At 51.7% G+C, this 21,159-nt stretch overlaps 1 protein-coding gene across 1 annotated transcript in view; it reads left to right on the top strand.

Annotated features, from left to right (window-relative positions):
* tango6 (transport and golgi organization 6 homolog (Drosophila)) overlaps positions 1–21,159 on the top strand; it is a 301,792-nt gene that overhangs the window by 148,928 nt on the left and 131,705 nt on the right. Inside the window, exon 21 of the mRNA XM_072466775.1 lies at positions 12,491–12,548. Coding sequence (XP_072322876.1) covers positions 12,491–12,548 — 58 coding nt within the window. The remainder of the gene's footprint in view (positions 1–12,490; positions 12,549–21,159) is intronic.

The following is a 21,159-nucleotide window of genomic DNA, read 5'->3' as shown; positions in this document are numbered from 1 at the left end:
CCTATTGTTTCTGCAATCCTTTACAAGTTCTTTCCATAGTTAATCAACCTTTTTTATTCTTACTTTATGACTACTATATTTATAAAGTAAACTTACTATTTTGTCTCACTTTTACAAACTCCCAGTTCTTTGTGCTCCCTTTGATTAGAACAAAGAAATGTACAGCACAGGAACAGGCCCTTCGTCCCTCCAAGCCTGTGCCGACCATGCTGCCCGTCAAACTAAAATCTTCTGCATTTCCGGGGTCCGTATCCCTCTATTCCCATCCTATTCATGTATTTGTCAAGATGCCCCTTAAACGTCATTATCGTCCCTGCTTCCACCACCTCCTCCAGCAGCGAGTTCCAGGCACCCAATACCCTCTGTAAAAAAAACTTGCCTCGTACATCTCTAAACCTTGCCCCTCGCACCTATCCACTCTGTCTATGCCCCTCATAATTTTGTAGACCTCTATCAGGCCGCCCCACAACCTCCGTCGTTCCAGTGAGAACAAACCGAGTTTATTCTACCTCTCCTCATAGCTAATGCCCTCCGTACGAGGCAACATTGTGGTAAATCTCTTCTGCACCCTCTCTAAAGCCTCCACATCCTTCTGGTAGAGTGGTGACCAGAATTGAACACTATACTCCCAAGTGTGGCCTAACTAAGATTCTATACAGCTGCAACATGACTTGCCACTTTTTATACTCAATGCCCCGGCCAATGAAGGCAAGCATGCTGTATGCCTTCTTTACTACCTTCTCCACCTGTGTTGCCCCTTTCAGTGACCTGTGGACCTGTACACCTAGATCTCTCTGGCTGTCAATACGCTTGAGGGTTCTACCATTCACTGTATATTCCCTACCTGCATTAGACCTTCCAAAATGCATTACCTCACATTTGTCCGGATTAAACTCCATCTGCCATCTCTCCGCCCAAGTCTCCAAACGATCTAAATCCTGCTGTATCCTCTGACAGTCCTCATTGCTATCCGCAATTCCACCAAACTTTGTGTCGACTGCAAACTTACTAATCAGACCAGTCACATTTTCCTCCAAATCATTTATATATACTACGAACAGCAAAGGTCCCAGCACTGATCCCTGCGAAACACCACTAGTCACAGCCCTCCAATGAGAAAAGCACCCTTCCATTGCTACTCTCTGCCTCTATGACCTAGCCAGTTGTGTATCCATTTTGCCAGCTCACACCTGATCCCGTGTGACGTCACCTTTTGGACCAATCTGCCATGAGGGACCTTGTCAAAGGCCTTACTGAAGTCCATATAGACAACATCCACTGCCCTACCTGCATCAATCATCTTTGTGACCTCCTTGAAAAACTCTCAAGTTAGTGAGACACGATGTCCCCTTCACAAAACCGTGCTGTCTTGCGCTAATACATCCATTTGCTTCCAAATGGGAGTAGATCCTATCTCGAAGAATTCTCTCGAGTAATTTCCCTGGCGTAACACTGGCGTAAGGCTCACCGACCTGTAGTTCCCTGGATTATCCTTGCTACCCTTCTTAAACAAAGGAGCAACATTGGCTATTCTCCAGTCCTCCGGGACATCCCCTGTAGACAGTGAGGATCCAAAGATTCCTGTCAAGGCCTCAGCAATTTCCTCTCCAGCCTTCTTCAGTGTTCTGGGGTAGATCCCATCAGGCCCTGGGGACTTATCTACCTTAATATTTTTCAAGACGCCCAACACCTCGTCTTTTTGGATCTAAATGTGACCCAGGCTATCTACACACCCTTCTCCAGACTCAACATCCACCAATTCGTTCTCTTTGGTGAATACTGATGCAAAGTATTCATTTAGTACCTCGCCCATTTCCTCTGGCTCCACACATAGATTCCCTTGCCTGTCCTTCAGTGGACCCACCCTTTCCCTGCTTTTTATGTACGTGTATAAAGCCTTGGGATTTTCCTTAACCCTATTTGCCAATGACTTTTCATGACTCCTTTTAGCCCTCCTGACTCCTTGCTTAAGTTCCTTCCTACTTTCCTTATATTCCACACAGGCTTCGTCTGTTCCCAGCCTTCTAGCCCTGACAAATGCCTCCTTTTTCTTTTTGACGAGGCCTACAATATCTCTCGTTATCCAAGGTTCCCGAAATATGCCGTGTTTATCCTTCTACCGCACAGGAACATGCCGGTCCTGAATTCCTTTCAACTGACATTTGAAAGCCTCTCACATGTCAGATGTTGATTTACCCTCAAACATCCGCCCCCAATCTAGGTTCTTCAGTTCCTGCCTAATATTGTTATAATTAGCCTTCCCCCAATTTAGCACATTCACCTAGGACCACTCTTATCCTTGTCCACCAGCACTTTAAAACTTACTGAATTGTGATCACTGTTACTGAATTGTGGTCACTGATGATTCCAACAGTCAACTTTAAAATCACTTCTCTTATCTGCCTAATGTGAATTCCTAGTCATTTGCTTCCCTGGCCCCCTATTCATTACCATTTAAACCATTTGCCTTCACATTTCCTTTATGGATGTTTTGACCTTTCCAGTTTAGCTGTTTCCAGTTTAATTCAACCAGACACACTCATACTCGTGCAAGCTTGTTTTGAAGTATATGACAATATGACAATGGTACTGCAAAAAATATTAAGAACACTAATTTTCCTCACAGCGCCTTTACCAGATCTGGTCTACTTGTGATTCCAGACCCACAGCAATGTGGTTGACTCTTAAATTCCTTCTGATATAGTCCAGCAAGCCTCTAAAAGGAATGAAACCAGAATAATAATCTTTATCAGTGTTACAAGTAGGCTTACATTAACTCTGCAATGAAGTTACTGAGAAAATCCCCTAGTCGCCACACTACAGATCCTGTCCGGGTACACTGAGGGAGGATTCTCACCATCAGCAGTGAGAAAAGGTCTCTGGACCTTTTTGTATCTCTCCTCCCCTCATCTTAAACCTATGTCCTCTAGTTTTAGACTCCCCTACCTTTGGGAAAAGATGTTGACTATCCACCTTATCTATACCACTCATTAATTTATAGACCCCTATAAGATCACCCCTAAGCTTCCTAAGCTCCAGGGAAAAACGTCCCAGTCTATCCAGCCTCTCCTTATAACTCGAACCGTCAAGTCCCGGTAGCATCCTAGTAAATCTTTTCTGCACTCTTTCTAGTTTAATATCCTTTCTGTAATAGGGTGACCAGATCTGTACACAGTATTCCAAGTGTAGCCGTACTAACGTCTTGTACAACTTCAGCAAGACGTCCCAACTCCTATATTCAATGTTCTGACCAATGAAACCAAGCATGCCGAGTGCCTTCTTCACCACCCTGTCCACCTGCGACTCCACCTTCAAGGAGCTATGAACCTGTACTCCTCGATCTCTTTGTTCTATAACTCTCCCCAACTCCCTACCATTAACTGAGTAGGTCCTGGCCTGATTCGATCTGCCAAAATGCATCACCTCACATTTATCTAAATTAAACTTCATCGGCCCAATTGATCATGATCCCGTTGCAATCCTAAATAACCTCCTTCACTGTCCACTATATCACCAATCTTGGTAGCCATGATATGGAGATGCCGGCGTTGGACTGGAGTGAGCACAGTAAGAAGTCTTACAACACCAGGTTAAAGTCCCAACAGGTTTGTTTCGATGTCACTAGCTTTCGGAGCGCTGCTCCTTCCTCAGGTGAACGAAGAGGTGGGTTCCAGAAACATATATATAGACAAAGTCAAAGATGCAAGGCGATACTTTGAATGCGAGTCTTTGCAGGTAATTAAGTCTTTACACATCCAGACGGAACAACTGGAGAGAGGGATAATCACAGGTTAAAGAGGTGTGAATAGTCTCCAACCAGGACAGTTGGTAGGATTTTGCAAGCCCAGGACAGATGGTGGAGGGTGAATGTAATGCGACATGAATCCAAGGTCCTGGTTGAGGCCGTAACGTGCGCGGAACTTAGCTATAGGTTTCTGCTTGGCAATTCTGCGTTGTCGCGCGTCCTGAATGCCGTCTTGGAAAACGCTTACCTGTGATTATCCCTCTCTCCAATTGCTCCGTCTGGACCTGTAAAGACTTAATTGGCTGCAAAGACTCGCATTCAAAGTATCGTCTTGCATCATTGACTTTGTCTTTATATATGTTTCTGGAAGGAGCTGTGCTCCTTCAACTGAGGAAGGAGCTGTGCTCCGAAAGCTAGTGATTCGAAACAAATCTGTTGGACTTTAATCTAGTATTGTAAGACTTCTTACCAATCTTGGTATCATCTGCAAACTTACTAACCATGCCTCCTAAATTCTCATCCAAATCATTGAAATAAATAACAAATAACAGTGGACCCAGCACTGATCCCTGAGGCACGCCGCTGGTCACAGGCCTCCGGTTTGAAAAACAACCCTCTAACTTTGAAAATTTTTAAAAAATATATTTAAAAAAAATAAAAAATAAAATTTTTTAATTTTAATTAATTGACGCAATGTCAGTTAGAGGGGTGCAGTGCTCTGACTGTGAGATGTGGCAGGTCCGGGAGGCTTCCAGCGTCCCGGATGGCTTCGTCTGCAGAAAGTGCACCCAACCGGAGCTCCTCACAGACCGCATGGTTCGGTTGGAGCGGCAATTGGATGCACTTAGGAGCATGCAGGTGGCGGAAAGCGTCATAGATCGCAGTTATGTAAATGTGGTCACACCCAAGGTGCAGGCAGAGAAATGGGTGACCACCAGAAAGGGCAGGCAGTCAGTGCAGGAATCCCCTGTGGTTGTCCCCCTCTCGAACAGGTATACCCCTTTGGATACTGTCGGGGGGGATAGCCTATCAGGGGAAAACAGCAGCAGCCAGAGCAGTGGCACCACGGCTGGCTCTGATGTTCAGAAGGGAGGGTCAAAGCGCAGAAGAGCAATAGTAATAGGGGACTCTATAGTCAAGGGCACAGATAGGCGCTTCTGTGGACATGAAAGAGACTTCAGGATGGTATGTTGCCTCCCTGGTGCCAGGGTCCAGGATGTCTCCGAACGGGTAGAGGGCATCCTGAAGGGGGAGGGCAAACAGGCAGAGGTCGTTGTACATATTGGTACTAACGACATAGGCAGGAAGGGGCATGAGGTCCTGCAGCAGGAGTTCAGGGAGCTAGGCAGAAAGTTAAAAGACAGGACCTCTAGGGTTGTAATCTCGGGATTACTCCCTGTGCCACGTGCCAGTGAGGCTAGAAATAGGAAGATAGAGCAGCTAAACACGTGGCTAAACAGCTGGTGTAGGAGGGAGGGTTTCCGTTATCTGGACCACTGGGAGCTCTTCCGGGGCAGGTGTGACCTATATAAGAAGGACGGGTTGCATCTAAACCGGAGAGGCATAAATATCCCGGCCGCGAGGTTTGCTAGTGTCACACGGGAGGGTTTAAACTAGTATGGCAGGGGGGTGGGCACGGGAGCAATAGGTCAGAAGGTGAGAGCATTGAGGGAGAACTAGGGAATAGGGACAGTGTGGCTCTGAGGCAGAGCAGACAGGGAGAAGTTGCTGAACACAGCGGGTCTGGTGGCCTGAAGTGCATATGTTTTAATGCAAGAAGTATTACGGGTAAGGCAGATGAACTTAGAGCTTGGATTAGTACTTGGAACTATGATGTTGTTGCCATTACAGAGACCTGGTTGAGGGAAGGGCAGGATTGGCAGCTAAACGTTCCAGGATTTAGATGTTTCAGGCGGGATAGAGGGGGATGTAAAAGGGGAGGCGGAGTTGCGCTACTGGTTCGGGAGAATATCACAGCTGTACTGCGAGAGGACACCTCAGAGGGCAGTGAGGCTATATGGGTAGAGATCAGGAATAAGAAGGGTGCAGTCACAATGTTGGGGGTTTACTACAGGCCTCCCAACAGCCAGCGGGAGATAGAGGAGCAGATAGGTAGACAGATTTTGGAAAAGAGTAAAAACAACAGGGTTGTGGTGATGGGAGACTTCAACTACCCCAATATTGACTGGGACTCACTTAGTGCCAGGGGCTTAGACGGGGCTGAGTTTGTAAGGAGCATCCAGGAGGGCTTCTTAAAACAATATGTAGACAGTCCAACTAGGGATGGGGCGGTACTGGACCTGGTATTGGGGAATGAGCCCGGCCAGGTGGTAGAAGTTTCAGTAGGGGAGCATTTCGGTAACAGTGACCACAATTCAGTAAGTTTTAAAGTGCTGGTGGACAAGGATAAGAGTGGTCCGAGGATGAATGTGCTAAATTGGGGGAAAGCTAATTATAACAATATTAGGCGGGAACTGAAGAACCTAGATTGGGGGCGGATGTTTGAGGGCAAATCAACATCTGATATGTGGGAGGCTTTCAAGTGTCAGTTGAAAGGAATTCAGGACCGGCATGTTCCTGTGAGGAAGAAGGATAAATATGGCAATTTTCGGGAACCTTGGATAACGAGAGGTATTGTAGGCCTCGTCAAAAAGAAAAAGGAGGCATTTGTCAGGGCTAAAAGGCTGGGAACAGACGAAGCCTGCGTGGAATGTAAGGAAAGTAGGAAGGAACTTAAGCAAGGAGTCAGGAGGTCTAGAAAGGGTCACGAAAAGTAATTGGCAAATAGGGTTAAGGAAAATCCCAAGGCTTTTTACACGTACATAAAAAGCAAGAGGGTAGCCAGGGGAAGGGTTGGCCCACTGAAGGATAGGCAAGGGAATCTATGTGTGGAGCCAGAGGAAATGGGCGAGGTACTAAATGAATACTTTGCATCAGTATTCACCAAAGAGAAGTAATTGGTTGATGTTGAGTCTGGAGAAGGGTGTGTAGATAGCCTGGGTCACATTGAGATCCAAAAAGACGAGGTGTTGGGTGTCTTAAAAAATATTAAGGTAGATGGGCAGCACGGTAGCCTTGTGGATAGCACAATTGCTTCACAGCTCCAGGGTCCCAGGTTCGATTCCGGCTTGGGTCACTGTCTGTGCAGAGTCTGCACGTCCTCCCCGTGTGTGCGTGGGTTTCCTCCGGGTGCTCCGGTTTCCTCCCACAGTCCAAAGATGTGCAGGTTAGGTGGATTGGCCATGATAAATTGCCCTTAGTGTCCAAAATTGCCCTTAGTGTTGGGTGGGGTTACTGGGTTATGGGGGTAGGGTGGAGGTGTTGACTTTGTGTAGGGTGCTCTTTCCAAGAGCCGGTGCAGACTTGATGGGCCGAATGGCCTCCTTCTGCACTGTAAATTCTATGATAATCTATGATAAGTCCCCAGGGCCTGATGGGATCTACCCCAGAATACTGAAGGAGGCTGGAGAGGAAATTGCTGAGGCCTTGACAGAAATCTTTGGATCCTCACTGTCTTCAGGTGATGTCCCGGAGGACTGGAGAATAGCCAATGTTGTTCCTCTGTTTAAGAAGGGTAGCAAGGATAATCCAGGGAACTACCGGCCGGTGAGCCTTACTTCAGTGGTAGGGAAATTACTGGAGAGAATTCTTCGAGACAGGATCTACTCCCATTTGGAAGCAAATGGACGTATTAGTGAGAGGCAGCATGGTTTTGTGAAGGGGAGGTCGTGTCTCACTAACTTGATAGAGTTTTTGCGAGGAGGTCACAAAGATGATGGATGCAGGTAGGGCAGTTGATGTTGTCTATATGGACTTCAGTAAGGCCTTTGACAAGGTCCCTCATGGTAGACTAGTACAAAAGGTGAAGTCACACGGGATCAGGGGTGAGCTGGCAAGGTGGATACAGAACTGGCTAGGTCATAGAAGGTAGAGAGTAAGAATGGAAGGATGCTTTTCTAATTGGAGGGCTGTGACCAGTGGTGTTCCACAGGGATCAGTGCTGGGACCTTTGCTGTTTGTAGTATATATAAATGATTTGGAAGAAAATGTAACTGGTCTGATTAGTAAGTTTGCAGACGACACAAAGGTTGGTGGAATTGCGGATAGCGATGAGGACTGTCAGAGGATACAGCAGGATTTAGATTGTTTGGAGACTTGGGCGGAGAGATGGCAGATGGAGTTTAATCTGGACAAATGTGAGGTCATGCATTTTGGAAGGTCTAATGCAGGTAGGGAATATACAGTGAATGGTAGAACCCTCAAGAGTATTGAAAGTCAGAGAGATCTAGGAGTACAGGTCCACAGGTCACTGAAAGGGGCAACACAGGTGGAGAAGGTAGTCAAGAAGGCATACGGCATGCTTGCCTTCATTGGCCGGGGCATTGAGTATAAGAATTGGCAAGTCATGTTGCAGCTGTATAGAACCTTAGTTAGGCCACACTTGGAGTATAGTGTTCAATTCTGGTCGCCACACTACCAGAAGGATGTGGAGGCTTTAGAGAGGGTGCAGAAGAGATTTACCAGAATGTTGCCTGGTATGGAGGGCATTAGCTATGAGGAGCGGTTGAATAAACTTGGTTTGTTCTCACTGGAACGAAGGAGGTTGAGGGGCGACCTGATTGAGGTCTACAAAATTATGAGGGGCATAGACAGAGTGGATAGTCAGAGGCTTTTCCCCTGGGTAGAGGGGTCAATTACTAGGGGGCATAGGTTTAAGGTGAAACGGGCAAGGTTTAGAGTAGATGTACAAGGCAAGTTTTTTACGCAGAGGGTAGTGGGTGCCTGGAACTCGCTACCGGAGGAGGTGGTGGAAGCAGGGACGATAGTGACATTTAAGGGGCATCTTGACAAATACATGAATAGGATGGGAATAGAGGGATACGGACCCAGGAAGTGTAGAAGATTGTAGTTTAGTCGGGCAGCATGGTCGGCACGGGCTTGGAGGGCCGAAGGGCCTGTTCCTGTGCTGTACATTTCTTTGTTCTTTGTTCACCACAGATGTTAGGCTCACCAGTCTGTAGTTCCCAGGCTTTTCCCTGTGGGCCTTCTTAAACAAAGGCACAACATTTGCTACCTCCAATCAGCTCCCGGGGATTAATCTACCTTGATGCACTTTAGGACTTCCAGCACCACCTCCTCTGTAATATGTACACTCCTCAAGACATCACAATTTATTTCCCCTAGTTCCCTAATATTCATGCCTTTCTTAACAGTAAATGGCGATGAAAAATATTCATTTAAAATCTCACCCATCTCTTGTGGGTCTGCATGTAGATGACCTAGTAGATCCTTAAGAGGCCCTACTCCCTCCCTAGTTACTCTTTTGCCCTTTATGTATTTGTAGAAGCTCTTTGGATTCTCCTTTGCCTTACGTGCCAAAGCAATCTCGTGTCCCCTTTTTTCTGTCCTGATTGCTCTCTTAACTCTACTCCGACAAGCTCTATACTCTTCAAGGGATCCCACTTGATCCCAGCGCCTATGCATGTCATATGCCTCCTTTTTGACCAGGGCCTCAATATCACAAGTCATCCAGGGTTCCCTACTTCTACCAACCTTGCCCCTCACTCTAAAAGGAAGTCCATGCCACTCATTATTTTGTAAACCTCTATCAGGTCGCCCCTCAACCTCGTGTGGTCCCGATCGCGAGAGAGGCGCCCAACATCTGCTACTGGCATTTAAATTGAGAATGGCGGCAGTTGCCAGCTTTTAAGTGCGAGTTAAATGAGGCTGCGTGCAGTCTTCCAAACATAAACGACAGCACTGAGCAGGTCACACACCCTGCACGGACACTTAACGTTAAGTGCCCTGTACATATGTGCTTTTGGTGCCAAATCACCATCGAGTGTCTTCCGTTTTCTCGCTGCCAGCAAGCAAGGCAAGAGAACTGTGAAGATGGATCGTTTTGTTACAAGGGAGAGATGACCAGAGACACAAATAGGCAGTGTAATTCCTGGCCAGGATCTCACTTCTGAATCTACTAGAGAGAGCTGCTCAGGAGAGCCCATGGCAGGTCAGAGCACTGCTAGTGTTAGCTCTGTACAGGACTCCAGACTCTCTGGTGAACCGTCTACAAAGCAGAAACTTAACTCGGGAACAAAGCAGTATAAAAATGATTTCTTGAGGTATGGTTTTGTCAATTGTGTCGATGCAAATCAGGATGCAAAGCCCACGTGTGTTATATGAGGGAAGTGCTGGAAAAAGAAAATGGTGGGTGTCAAATTCCCTTTGAGGTTGAGACTCCTGAGTCAGTTATTAACTTATAGCTGACTCCAAATATAAAGACTACGCTGCTGTACCTGACATGTGACAGCACATTAAAAACACGGCAAAAGCCCATGAGGCTGTCAGCATTCTGGAGTAGCATCTACCAGGAGTAACCACCATTTTGTTGCTATTGCCCTTCACAACGACTTACATGTGTGAGGTTGGATTTTCCATTCTCATAAAAATGAAGACGACACAAAGGAACTGGCTGAACGCTGCACCTGATATGCACATTGCCTTCTCCTGTGAAGGCTGTTCTCTCGCATTAAAGGTAAACAAACGTGTATGGGCGGCATGTTAGCACAATGGTTAGCACTGTTGCTTCACAGCGCCAGGGTCCCAGGTTTGATTCCGGCTTGGGTCACTGTCTGTGTGGAGTCTGCCCGTTCTCCCCGTGTCTGCGTGGGTTTCCTCCGGGTGCTCCGGTTTCCTCCCACAGTCCAAAGATGTGCTGTTAGGTGAATTGGACATTCTGAATTCTCCCTCTGTGTACCTGAACAGGCGCCGGAATGTGGCGACTAGGGGCTTTTCACAGTAACTTCATTGCAGTGTTAATGTGAGCCTACTTGTGACAATAATAAAAATTATTATTATTATTTTGGTCGCCAAGGCCGGGCGGTGTGGGTTGCGAAGGTTGGCCGGTGCGGGTTGCCAAGGCCTGCCGGTGTGGGTCGGTAAGGACAGCCGGTGCGGGTCGCGAAGGTTGGCCGGTGTGGGTCGCGAAGGCCTGCCGGTGTGGGTCGGTAAGGACAGCCGGTGCGGGTTGCCAAGGCCAGGCGGTGTGGGTCGCCAAGGCCAGGCGGTGTGGGTCGCCAAGGCAAGGCGGTGTGGGCCGGGAAGGCCAGGCGGTGTGGGTCGGCAAGGCCAGCCGGTGCGGGTTGCCAAGGCCAGCTGGTGTAGGTCGCCAAGGCCAGGCGGTGTGGGCCGGGAAGGCCAGGCGGTGTGGGTCGGCAAGGACAGCCGGTGCGGGTTGCCAAGGCCAGGCGGTGTGGGTCGGCAAGGTCGGCCGGTGTGGGTCGGCAAGGTCAGCCGGTGCGGGTCGCCAAGGCCAGCTGGTGTAGGTCGCCAAGGTCAGCCGGTGCGGGTTGCCAAGACCAGGCGGTGTGGGTCGGCAAGGTCGGCCGGTGTGGGTCGGCAAGGTCAGCCGGTGTGGGTCACCAAGGCCAGCCGGTGTGGGTCGGCAAGGCCAGCCGGTGCGGGTCGCCAAGGCCAGCTGGTGTAGGTCGCCAAGGTCAGCCGGTGCGGGTTGCCAAGACCAGGCGGTGTGGGTCGGCAAGGTCGGCCGGTGTGGGTCGGCAAGGTCAGCCGGTGTGGGACGCCAAGGCCAGCCAGTGTGGGTCACCAAGGCCAGCCGGTGCGGGTCGCCAAGGCCAGGCGGTGTGGGCCGGGAAGGCCAGGCGGTGTGGGTCGGCAAGGACAGCCGGTGCAGGTTGCCAAGGCCAGGCGGTGTGGGTCACCAAGGTCAGCCGGTGTGGGTCACCAAGGCCAAGCGGTGTGGGTCGCCAAGGCCAGCCGGTGTGGGTCACCAAGGCCAGCCGGTGTGGGTCGGCAAGGCCAGCCGGTGTGGGTCACCAAGGTCGGCCGGTGTGGGTCGCCAAGGTCAGCCGGTGCGGGTCGCCAAGGTCAGCCGGTGCGGGTTGCCAAGACCAGGCGGTGTGGGTCGGCAAGGCCAGCCAGTGTGGGTCACCAAGGTCGGCCGGTGTGGGTCGGCAAGGTCAGCCGGTGTGGGTCACCAAGGCCAGCCGGTGCGGGTCGCCAAGGTCAGCCGGTGCGGGTTGCCAAGACCAGGCGGTGTGGGTCGCCAAGGCCAGCCGGTGTGGGTCGGCAAGGTCGGCCGGTGTGGGTCGGCAAGGTCAGCCGGTGTGGGTCGGACAGGTTGGCCGATGTGGGTTGCCAAGGCCAGCCGGTGTGGGTCGCCAAGGTCAGCCGGTGTGGGTCGCCAAGGTCGGCCGGTGTGGGTCGCCAAGGTCAGCCGGTGTGGGTCGCCAAGGCCAGCCGGTGTGGGTCGCCAAGGTCGGCCGTTGTGGGTCGCCAAGGTCGGCCGGTGTGGGTCGGCAAGGCCAGCCGGTGTGGGTCACCAAGGCCAGCCGTTGTGGGTCGCCAAGGTCGGCCGGTGTGGGTCGCCAAGGCCAGCCGGTGTGGGTCGGCAAGGCCAGCCGGTGTGGGTCACCAAGGCCAGCCGTTGTGGGTCGCCAAGGTCGGCCGGTGTGGGTCGCCAAGGCCAGCCGGTGTGGGTCGGCAAGCCCAGCCGGTGTGGGTCACCAAGGCCAGCCGGTGTGGGTCGCCAAGGCCAGCCGGTGTGGGTCGCCAAGGCCAGGCGGTGTGGGTCGCCAAGGCCAGCCGGTTGGCCAAAGTGGATCCTGGGGAGAAAGGTTTGTAAAACATTGCTGTTGATAATTGGCTGGACATTTCCAGTCTGGGACTCTGCTCATTGATGTGATCTGTCTCATGTTGCTCATCACTGAAGTTTTATTGTTTTAGGTGTTTTTGGAAAATCTGAAGCATGAAGACTCATTTGTTTATCTGTCTTCGATTCAAGGTAAGAAGGATTGTTGAACCTTATAGGTTCTAGAGCTATAAGTACAAGACAATCCACCACCCTAAAAGCAGCAGTTCCAATGTGCATTATATACATCAGTGAAATATTGTTGATCCATGTCTCACAGCCAGTGCTTCAATGTTTGAGCTTCCAGTCTGATTAGTGCTTTGTGTGTCCAAGTTAACATCACAGAGTGAAAACAAAACTCACCCTGCTCTTGAGACATGGGGTGCATCACTTCCAATCTGAGAACCACCATTTGCTCTAATTTTCTCAATCCTGAGCATCAGCAAACTTGTCTATGCTGCTACATTTCATTGCGTTTAATTGCTGAATTTTGTTGAAGTCTCACTGAGACCCCATTCTGATGGTTGTTGACACGGCAATCACTGCATTGTTGGTAACTAAACTGTGCCGGACCATCAGAAATAGCAGGATTTGGCCCGTCTGCCCTTCAAACCTGCTGTACCATTCAATTAGATCATGACCAATCTGATTGTGGCCGTAACCTCACTTTCTTGTCTGTCCCCCTCTAACCATTGACTCCCTTGTTTGTCTAACTCCGTCTTGAGTTTATTCAATAACCCAGTCCCCACTCTGCCTGGGGAAGAGAATTCCAGACTAGCGACTCCAGGAGATGAAATTTATGTCTGAAATGGGAGACCCATATTTTTAAAGTGTGCCCGCTAGAATCCCTACAGTGCAGAAGGAGGCCATTCAGCCCATCGAGTCTGCACTGAAAAGGACAGACCCGCCAAAAGACCACTCTACCTAGGCTTATCTATCTTGCCCCATCCCCGTAACCCTGCACATTGATCATGTCCAGTCCACCTAACACGCACACCTTTGGACTGTGGGAGGAAATCGGAGCACCCGGAGGGAAATGAAATGAAATGAAAATGAAAATCACTTATTGTCACAAGTAGGCTTCAAATGAAGTTACTGTGAAAAGCCCCTAGTCGCCACATTCCGGCGCCTGTTCGGGGAGGCTGGTACGGGAATTGAACCTTGCTGCTGGCCTGCCTTGTCTGCTTTCAAAGCCAGCGATTTAGCCCAGTGCTTAACCCACGCAGACACGGGGAGAACGTGTTGACTCCGCACAGACAGTGACCCAAGCTGGGAATCGAACCTGGACCCCTATTTCCCTGGAGCTGTGAGCAGCAGTGCTTGCCACTGTGTCACAGTGCTGTCCTTTTTAATTCCCCACAAGAGGTAACATCCTCACAACATCTACCCCTCAGGAAATTCTATGTTTGAATAAAATCACCCCTGGTTCTTCTAAACTCCAATGAGTGCAGACTCAACCTGCCCAACTTTCCTTGTAGAGGGGAAATTATACAACTATACAGCAAGAGAGTACTTCACCCTCACAACTATACAGCAAGAGAGTACTTCACCCTCACAACTATACAGCAAGAGAGTACTTCACCCTCACAACTATACAGCAAGAGAGTACTTCACCCTCACAACTATACAGCAAGAGAGTACTTCACCCTCACAACTATACAGCAAGAGAGTATTTCACCCTCACAACTATACAGCAAGAGAGTACTTCACCCTCACAACTATACAGCAAGAGAGTACTTCACCCTCACGCTCACGAGGGACCAGTGGAGACCCTTGGATTTATAAACAAGTCCTTTATTACAGCTACAGCACGGGCTGCTGACGTTCCAAGTTGGAGGTTCAATTCCCGGCTTGGGTCACTGTCTGTGCGGACGTGTCTGCGTGGGTTTCCTCCGGGAGCTCCGGTTTCCTCCCACAAGTCCCCAAAGACGTGCTGTTAGGTTAATTGGACATTCTGAATTCTCCCTCTGTGTACCCGAACAGGCGCCGGGATGTGGCGACTAGGGGGTTTTCACAGTAACTTCATTGCAGTGTTAATGTAAGCCTACTTGTGACAATAAAGATAATTATTATTAAATGATAATACCAAGCCATGGACAGATACGGGTTAATTAAGGAAAGCCAGCATGATTTGTTTTATGCAAATAGTGTTGAACTAACTTGCAAAGAACAAACAAAGAACAAAGAAAAGTACAGCACAGGAACAGGCCCTTCGGCCCTCCAAGCCCGTGCCGACCATGCTGCCCGACTAAACTACAATCTTCTACACTTCCTGGGTCCGTATCCCTCTATTCCCATCCTAGTCATGTATTTGTCAAGATGCCCCTTAAATGTCACTATCGTCCCTGCTTCCACCACCTCTTCCGGTAGCGAGTTCCAGGCACCCACTACCCTCTGCGTAAAAAACTTGCCTCGTACATCTACTCTAAACCTTGACCCTCTCACCGTAAACCTATGCCCCCTAGTAATTGACCCCACTACCCTGGGGAAAAGCCTCTGACTATCCACTCTGTCTATGCCCCTCATAATTTTGTAGACCTCTATCAGGTCGCCCCTCAACCTCCGTTGTTCCAGTGAGAACAAACCGAGTTTATTCAACTGCTCCTCATAGCTAATGCCCTCCATACCAGGCAACATCCTGGTAAATCTCTTCTGCACCCTCTCTAAAGCCTCCACATCCTTCTGGTAGTGTGGCGCCCAGAATTGAACACTATACTCCAAGTGTGGCCTAACTAAGGTTCTATACAGCTGCAACATGACTTGTCAATTCTTATACTCAATGCCCCAGCCAACGAAGGCAAGCATGCTGTATGCCTTCTTGACTACCTTCTCTACCTGTGTTGCCCCTTTCAGTGACCTGTGGACCTGTACACCTAGGTCTCTCTGACTTTCAATACTCTTGAGGGTTCTACCATTCACTGTATATTCCCTACCTGCATTAGACCTTCCAAAATGCATTACCTCACATTTGTCCGGATTAAACACCATCTGCCATCTCTCCGCCCAAGTCTCCAAACAATCTAAATCCTGCTGTATCCTCTGACAGTCCTCATCGCTATCCGCAATTCCACTAACCTTTGTGTCGTCTGCAAACTTACTAATCAGACCAGTTACATTTTCCTCCAAATCATTTATATATACTACAAACAGCAACGGTCCCAGCACTGATCCCTGCGGAACACCACTGGTCACAGCTCTCCAATTAGAAAAGCATCCTTCCATTGCTACTCTCTGCCTTCTATGACCTAGCCAGTTCTGTATCCACCTTGCCAGCTCACCCCCGATCCCGTGTGACTTCACCTTTTGTACTAGTCTACCATGAGGGACCTTGTCAAAGGCCTTACTGAAGTCCATATAGACAACATCCACTGCCCTACCTGCATCAATCATCTTTGTGTCCTCTTTGAAAAACTCTATCAAGTTAGTGAGACACGACCTCCCTTTCACAAAACCATGCTGCCTCTCACTAATACGTCCATTTGCTTCCAAATGGGAGTAGATCCTGTCTCGAAGAATTCTCTCCAGTAATTTCCCTACCACTGAAGTAAGGCTCACCGGCCTGTAGTTCCCTGGATTATCCTTGCTACCCTTCTTAAACAGATTTGTGCTGAGATAACCGGGATTTTGATGAGATTAATCTTAAAGCTCATGGAATAACAGGGTTGTGGCATCATGGATGCAAAATATTCAGAGTGACAGGAAACACGAGTACTGGTGAATGGTAGTATTTCTGACTGTAATCCACAAGGATTGGTATTAGGGTCACTGTTTTTCTTGGTCTATTTAATGACCTTCATTCGGGTGCACGGGGCACAATTTAAAAATTTGCCAGTGACACAAAACTCAGAGACATTGTTGGCTGTGAGGACGATCGGGAGAGACCTCATTCCACCCATTGGTGGAATGGGTGATCATGTGACAGATGAAATTTAATGCAGAGAAGGAACAGAGGGATTTGAGGCTAAATGTGCACAAATCATTGAAGGTGGCAGGCTAGATCCAGACAGCAAGCATCAGGGGCGGGATTAGCCATCAGCTGATTGGACGGAGAATCGGTTCCGACATCAAAATCGTGGCGGGCGCTGATTTCATGCAAAATCGCAATTCTCCGTCGCCTCGATAGTGGCATCAATGCGTTCCAGAACACACGTACAGTAAACACCGTTAACATATCATTAGCGGCCCCGACCCGGGATTCTCTGGAGCCTCCCGGTTCTCCGCCTCCAATGGGCCGAGTTCCCCACGGCGAAGTTTACTTCCTGCTGGACGCCACAGCCCTGGGGGATGCCCTGCGGCTGTACGAGCTGGAGCTAGCTGTTCGAGGAGGAGGAAGCTGCAACAGCGGAGCAGGCAGCAGCAGAGCGGGCAGCAGAGGAACAGAAGGCAGCCGCCCAGGATGGAGAGCCGGCCGCCCAACAAGCCGAGGCGGATGAGGTCTCAAGGAGGCACCGCATGAGACCTCGGGTGTACCGGTAGCGCCTGTAATTCGAGAACCTGGCGGATCGGGCATGCCATCGAACACTCCGGCTGAGCACGGAGTCAGTGCGACATATCTGCCAGATGATGGTACACCTGGCACCGCGGGGCAAGGGGGAGGACACCGCTCCCAGTGGTCGACAAGGTGACGGTCGCCCTGAACTTTTACACCATGGGCTCCTTTCAGGCGCTGAATGGGGACCTGTAAGGGACCTCGCAGAGCAAAGATGCATCTGCCCTGTCGCGGAGGCCCTATATGCCAGGTCGGACCGAGCCCACCAGGATGCCCGGGTAGCAGGGTTCTGCGCCATCACTGACATGCCCTGGGTCCAGGGGGTGATCAACGGGATGCATCTCCCCCTAAGAGGACCTGCAGATGACAGGCTGCTCTGCACAAACCGAAAGGGGTTCCACTCGATGAACGTGCAGCTAGTGTGTGACCATCAGATGCGCATCATACATGTCTGCGCACGATACCCGGGCAGTGTGCACAGCGCCTCCATCCTGGCACACTTGGATTCCTGACATGTTTGAGATGCCGCCCCGGCTGGGGGGGATTGGCTCCTGGGTGACGGGGCTTATCCACTGTGGTCGTGGCTGATGACACCTATCCGGAGGCCACAGACCAACGTGGAGTCCCGCTACAACGACGCCCATACAGCAACCAGGTGTGTGATCGAGCGGTGCTTCTGCGTCCTGAAGATGCAGTTCAGGTGCCCGGACCACTCGTTTTGGGCCCTCCAGTATGACGCTGGGAGGGTCGCCCGCTCCGGCAGCCTGCTGCATCCTCCACATCGCGCAGCAGAGGGGCGACATGCTGGAGGAGGAGGATGAAGCCCAAGCCCCCTCCGACGAGGGGGATGTGGGGGAAGGCAAGGAAGTGAAAAAATGAAAATGAAAAATGAAATGAAAATCGCTTATTGTCACAAGTAGGCTTCAAATGAAGTTACTGTGAAAAGCCCCTAGTCGCCACATTCCGACGCCTGTTCGGGGAGGCTGTTACGGAAATTGAACCGTGTTGCTGGCCTGCCTTGGTCTGCTTTCAAAGCCAGCGATTTAGCCCTGTGCTAAACAGCCCCTTCAATGGGCAGGACATGGGGCCCAGGCAGGCACGGGAGACTGCACAACGTGTGCGCCAGGACCAACGGGCATGGGGTGCTCTGATCGCCTCCAGGTTTACCAACTAGAGGCGGGGAAATGGCATGGGGCACGAACACCACATCTCCCCCCCCCCCCCCCCCCCCCCCCCAACTGCAGCCCCCTCCGTGACACATACCTGCCGCACTACGGGGGTGGGGACCCTGGTTTGGCAGTAACAGTGGGCCTGGCCTATGGGATGGAGGGTGAGAACAACCTTTTCTGTGATGAGCTCTGGTGCTCCGCATCACTTGTCAACGTTCGACTCCTGCCCACGGTAGCACTTCCACCGTCCACATGGGTGTTCCCTGCATGCGAGCTGGCCATTCCATCGCATGGTCCCATTCGATTCCCTGGGGAGGTGGTGTTGGGGACGGTAGGGAGGAGGAGCCCACCCCACCCCACCCACAACTTCCACCCATTTCTCCCTGCGCCCCCCCTATGGCCCAGACCAGCCCACCCCTCACACCCATCTGACACAGCACCGAGGCAGGTTGTAATAGTGTGAACGGGTGTTTAATATGCACAAATATTTACATATACGTGCCCTAGCCCCATACCTAAATTGTGCCCTGCACCCTTGCCAACTTAACTGGTGTCTAACTTTCTGGCCTTACGGGCCCTAACACTACGTCTAGGTAGTTCCCCAGACGGTCAGCAGGAGTGGAGGCGGACTGCTGCGATTCCCGCCCTGTGACCTAGGTCCCTGTTGGCGGCCGTCTTCTGGGGCAACCAGGCCTGGATGTGACTGGCTGCTGCTCGGGTGTCCCAGGTGGCGTGGTGTCTCCCTCTTCTGCCTGCTGCCCACCAGATACGGCAGAGACGGGGGGCGGAGTCCGATGTTGTTCCTGCACCTCCCCTGTGGGAGTCACCGGCCCGGGCCCCATCACCACCTCCTCCCTCGGGGTGCCCGATGGTCCCCTGGCTACTCAATGTGGCGGGGTGCAAGCGGAGCTAGCCCTTCAGGCTCCCCCATTATCTGCGGTGCCAGCCTGGAGGCCCGCTCTGGTTTCAATTAGGGTATGCACGTTCGCGACCATGGAGCACAGGGAGTGGACCATCGCTGCCTGAGACTATGCCACATCACGCTGTGACTGTGCCACCAGCTTCTGGGTCTGTGTCGCATCAGCCAGTGACTGAGCCACCTCCCTCTGGGTCTGGGTCTGGGTCTGGGTCACCTCTCTTTGTGTCTACGCCATGCCGGCCAGCGCCTGGGCAATGTCGCCGATGTTCCCAGCCACGACCTGCTGTGACTGGGCCACACTCACAACCGTCGCTGCAATGTCCAAGTGGCTCTGGCACATGGCTGCCTGTGAGAGGACAGCCCTATCTTGGGCCATGGTTAGTGCCTGCAAGAATGCCCCAGGCCTTGGACATGCTGATCCATTGCCAAAACCCTCGCCCCAATCCTCCACTGTGGACGCCACCCGTGCGGTGTTGGCCTGGGTGGCACACATGGTCAGCACCACCTCCTGCTGCTAAACTCGGACTCCTCCAACTGCACCTGCAGATACTGGGTGCTCGCCGACAACCCCTGCAACTGCATCTCCACGATCAATGGGATTGTCTGTACTGGATTAGCTGTGTGGTCAGCATCAGAGGGTGTCCCAGGATCCTCTTCACTAAAGTGGCCAAATGAGGTGAGCGTCTCTGGGATGGTGGAGGGTGTTGGAGAAGCTGTGACGGGAAATTAGTGTCGTCCTCCGACTCGAGCTCCGCGGTGTCTTGGTCTTGGACTGCTGTCCGTGCTGCTGTCCTCGTCGCTGGCTGGCACGGGAGGGGGTGGGGGGGCCTCAGGCTGTGGCACCGGAGGGGGAGGGGGTTCAATCTGTGGCACTGGCTGGGAGTGGGGGACACCAGATAACCCGCCCCATCACTAGCAGGTCCTGCAAGACACAAGACAAGATGGATGATTAGACCGGGTGAGGGGGTAGAGTTGAGGGTGGGCTGGGGGTGGGGTGGGGGTGTGGGTGGTGTGGGGGTGAGGGTGGGGTGGGGTTTGGGGTGGGGGTGAGGTTGGGGTGGGGGTGGAGTTGAGGGTGGGGTGATGGTGGGGTGAGGGTGGGGGTGGGGTGAGGGTGGGGGTGGTGTGGGGGTGAGGGTGGGGCGTGGGTGAGGGGGGTGGGGGAAATCACAACGGGGTCTCGCTCACGGCCGACCTCCACCCTGGTGACCTCCCTTTCCTCCGGCCGCCAACCATGTCCAGGTTCCTCTGCTCTGCCACGGTGAGGGGCCGCAGGTCCGGCGTTCCCCCTCCAGTTCTCTCCCACTCCTGGCAGTTATGGGCGGCCTTCTCCTGGGAGGACGGGGGGGAAACAGTAAACGACACTGTTAAACAGTCCGACGCATGCAGCCCCGGGGTGGGTAGCTGGTGGCCTTCGTGGCCAGGGCACCCGGCCATGGCGGCAGGTATGGGTGCCAGCATGTGGTGGGGGTGGGGTCAAGGGTGTGTGGGGCGGGGGTTGGTGCCAGGGGCACAGTGCAGTTTCTTCCAGCACTGCTGGCCGGTCCAGACGGTGTCCACCTCTGCCACCTGCGCCCAGGCACGGTAAATGGCAGCGGCTGGCAGCCTCCTTCCCGGGCCGGGATACAGGGTGGCCCACCTCTCCCCCACCACGTCCAGGAGGGTCTCGAGCTCGACGTCTGTGAACCTTGGAGCTGCACATCTTGCTGCTATCTTGTGTTTATACGGCCTCCTGAGTGTCAATCTCGGACATGGCAAATCCGGCACCGTTTCGATTCTGCTCCACGTGGCCCCGGTGCTAGCCCCTCCACAGTCGCTGAATCGGTCCAGGTGCGGCACGGGGAGTCCACACATCCTGCCCCGGCGTTAACACTCAGTCTCAGGAACGGGGAATCCCGCCGAAGGTCTACGGGACATTGGTCTTCTTAAGTAGGAGCAAGAAAGTTATGGTGAACTTCAGCTGAAGTATTGCAGCTAGTTATCATTTTAATAATCTTTATTGTCACAAGTAGGCTTATATTGCGATGAAGTTACTGTGAAAAGCCCCGAGTCGCCACATTCCGGCGCCTGTTCGGGTGCACAGAAGGAGAATTCAGAATGTCCAATTCATCTAACAGCACGTCTTTCAGGACTTGTGGGAGGAAACCGGAGCACCCGGAGGAAACCCACGCAGACACGGGGGGAAAC

Source organism: Scyliorhinus torazame, chromosome 10, assembly GCF_047496885.1.
Source record: "Scyliorhinus torazame isolate Kashiwa2021f chromosome 10, sScyTor2.1, whole genome shotgun sequence".
NCBI classification, from domain to species: Eukaryota; Metazoa; Chordata; class Chondrichthyes; order Carcharhiniformes; family Scyliorhinidae; genus Scyliorhinus; species Scyliorhinus torazame.
Note: the sequence above shows the minus strand (reverse complement) of the source record. Positions and strands in the feature narration are given on the sequence as shown.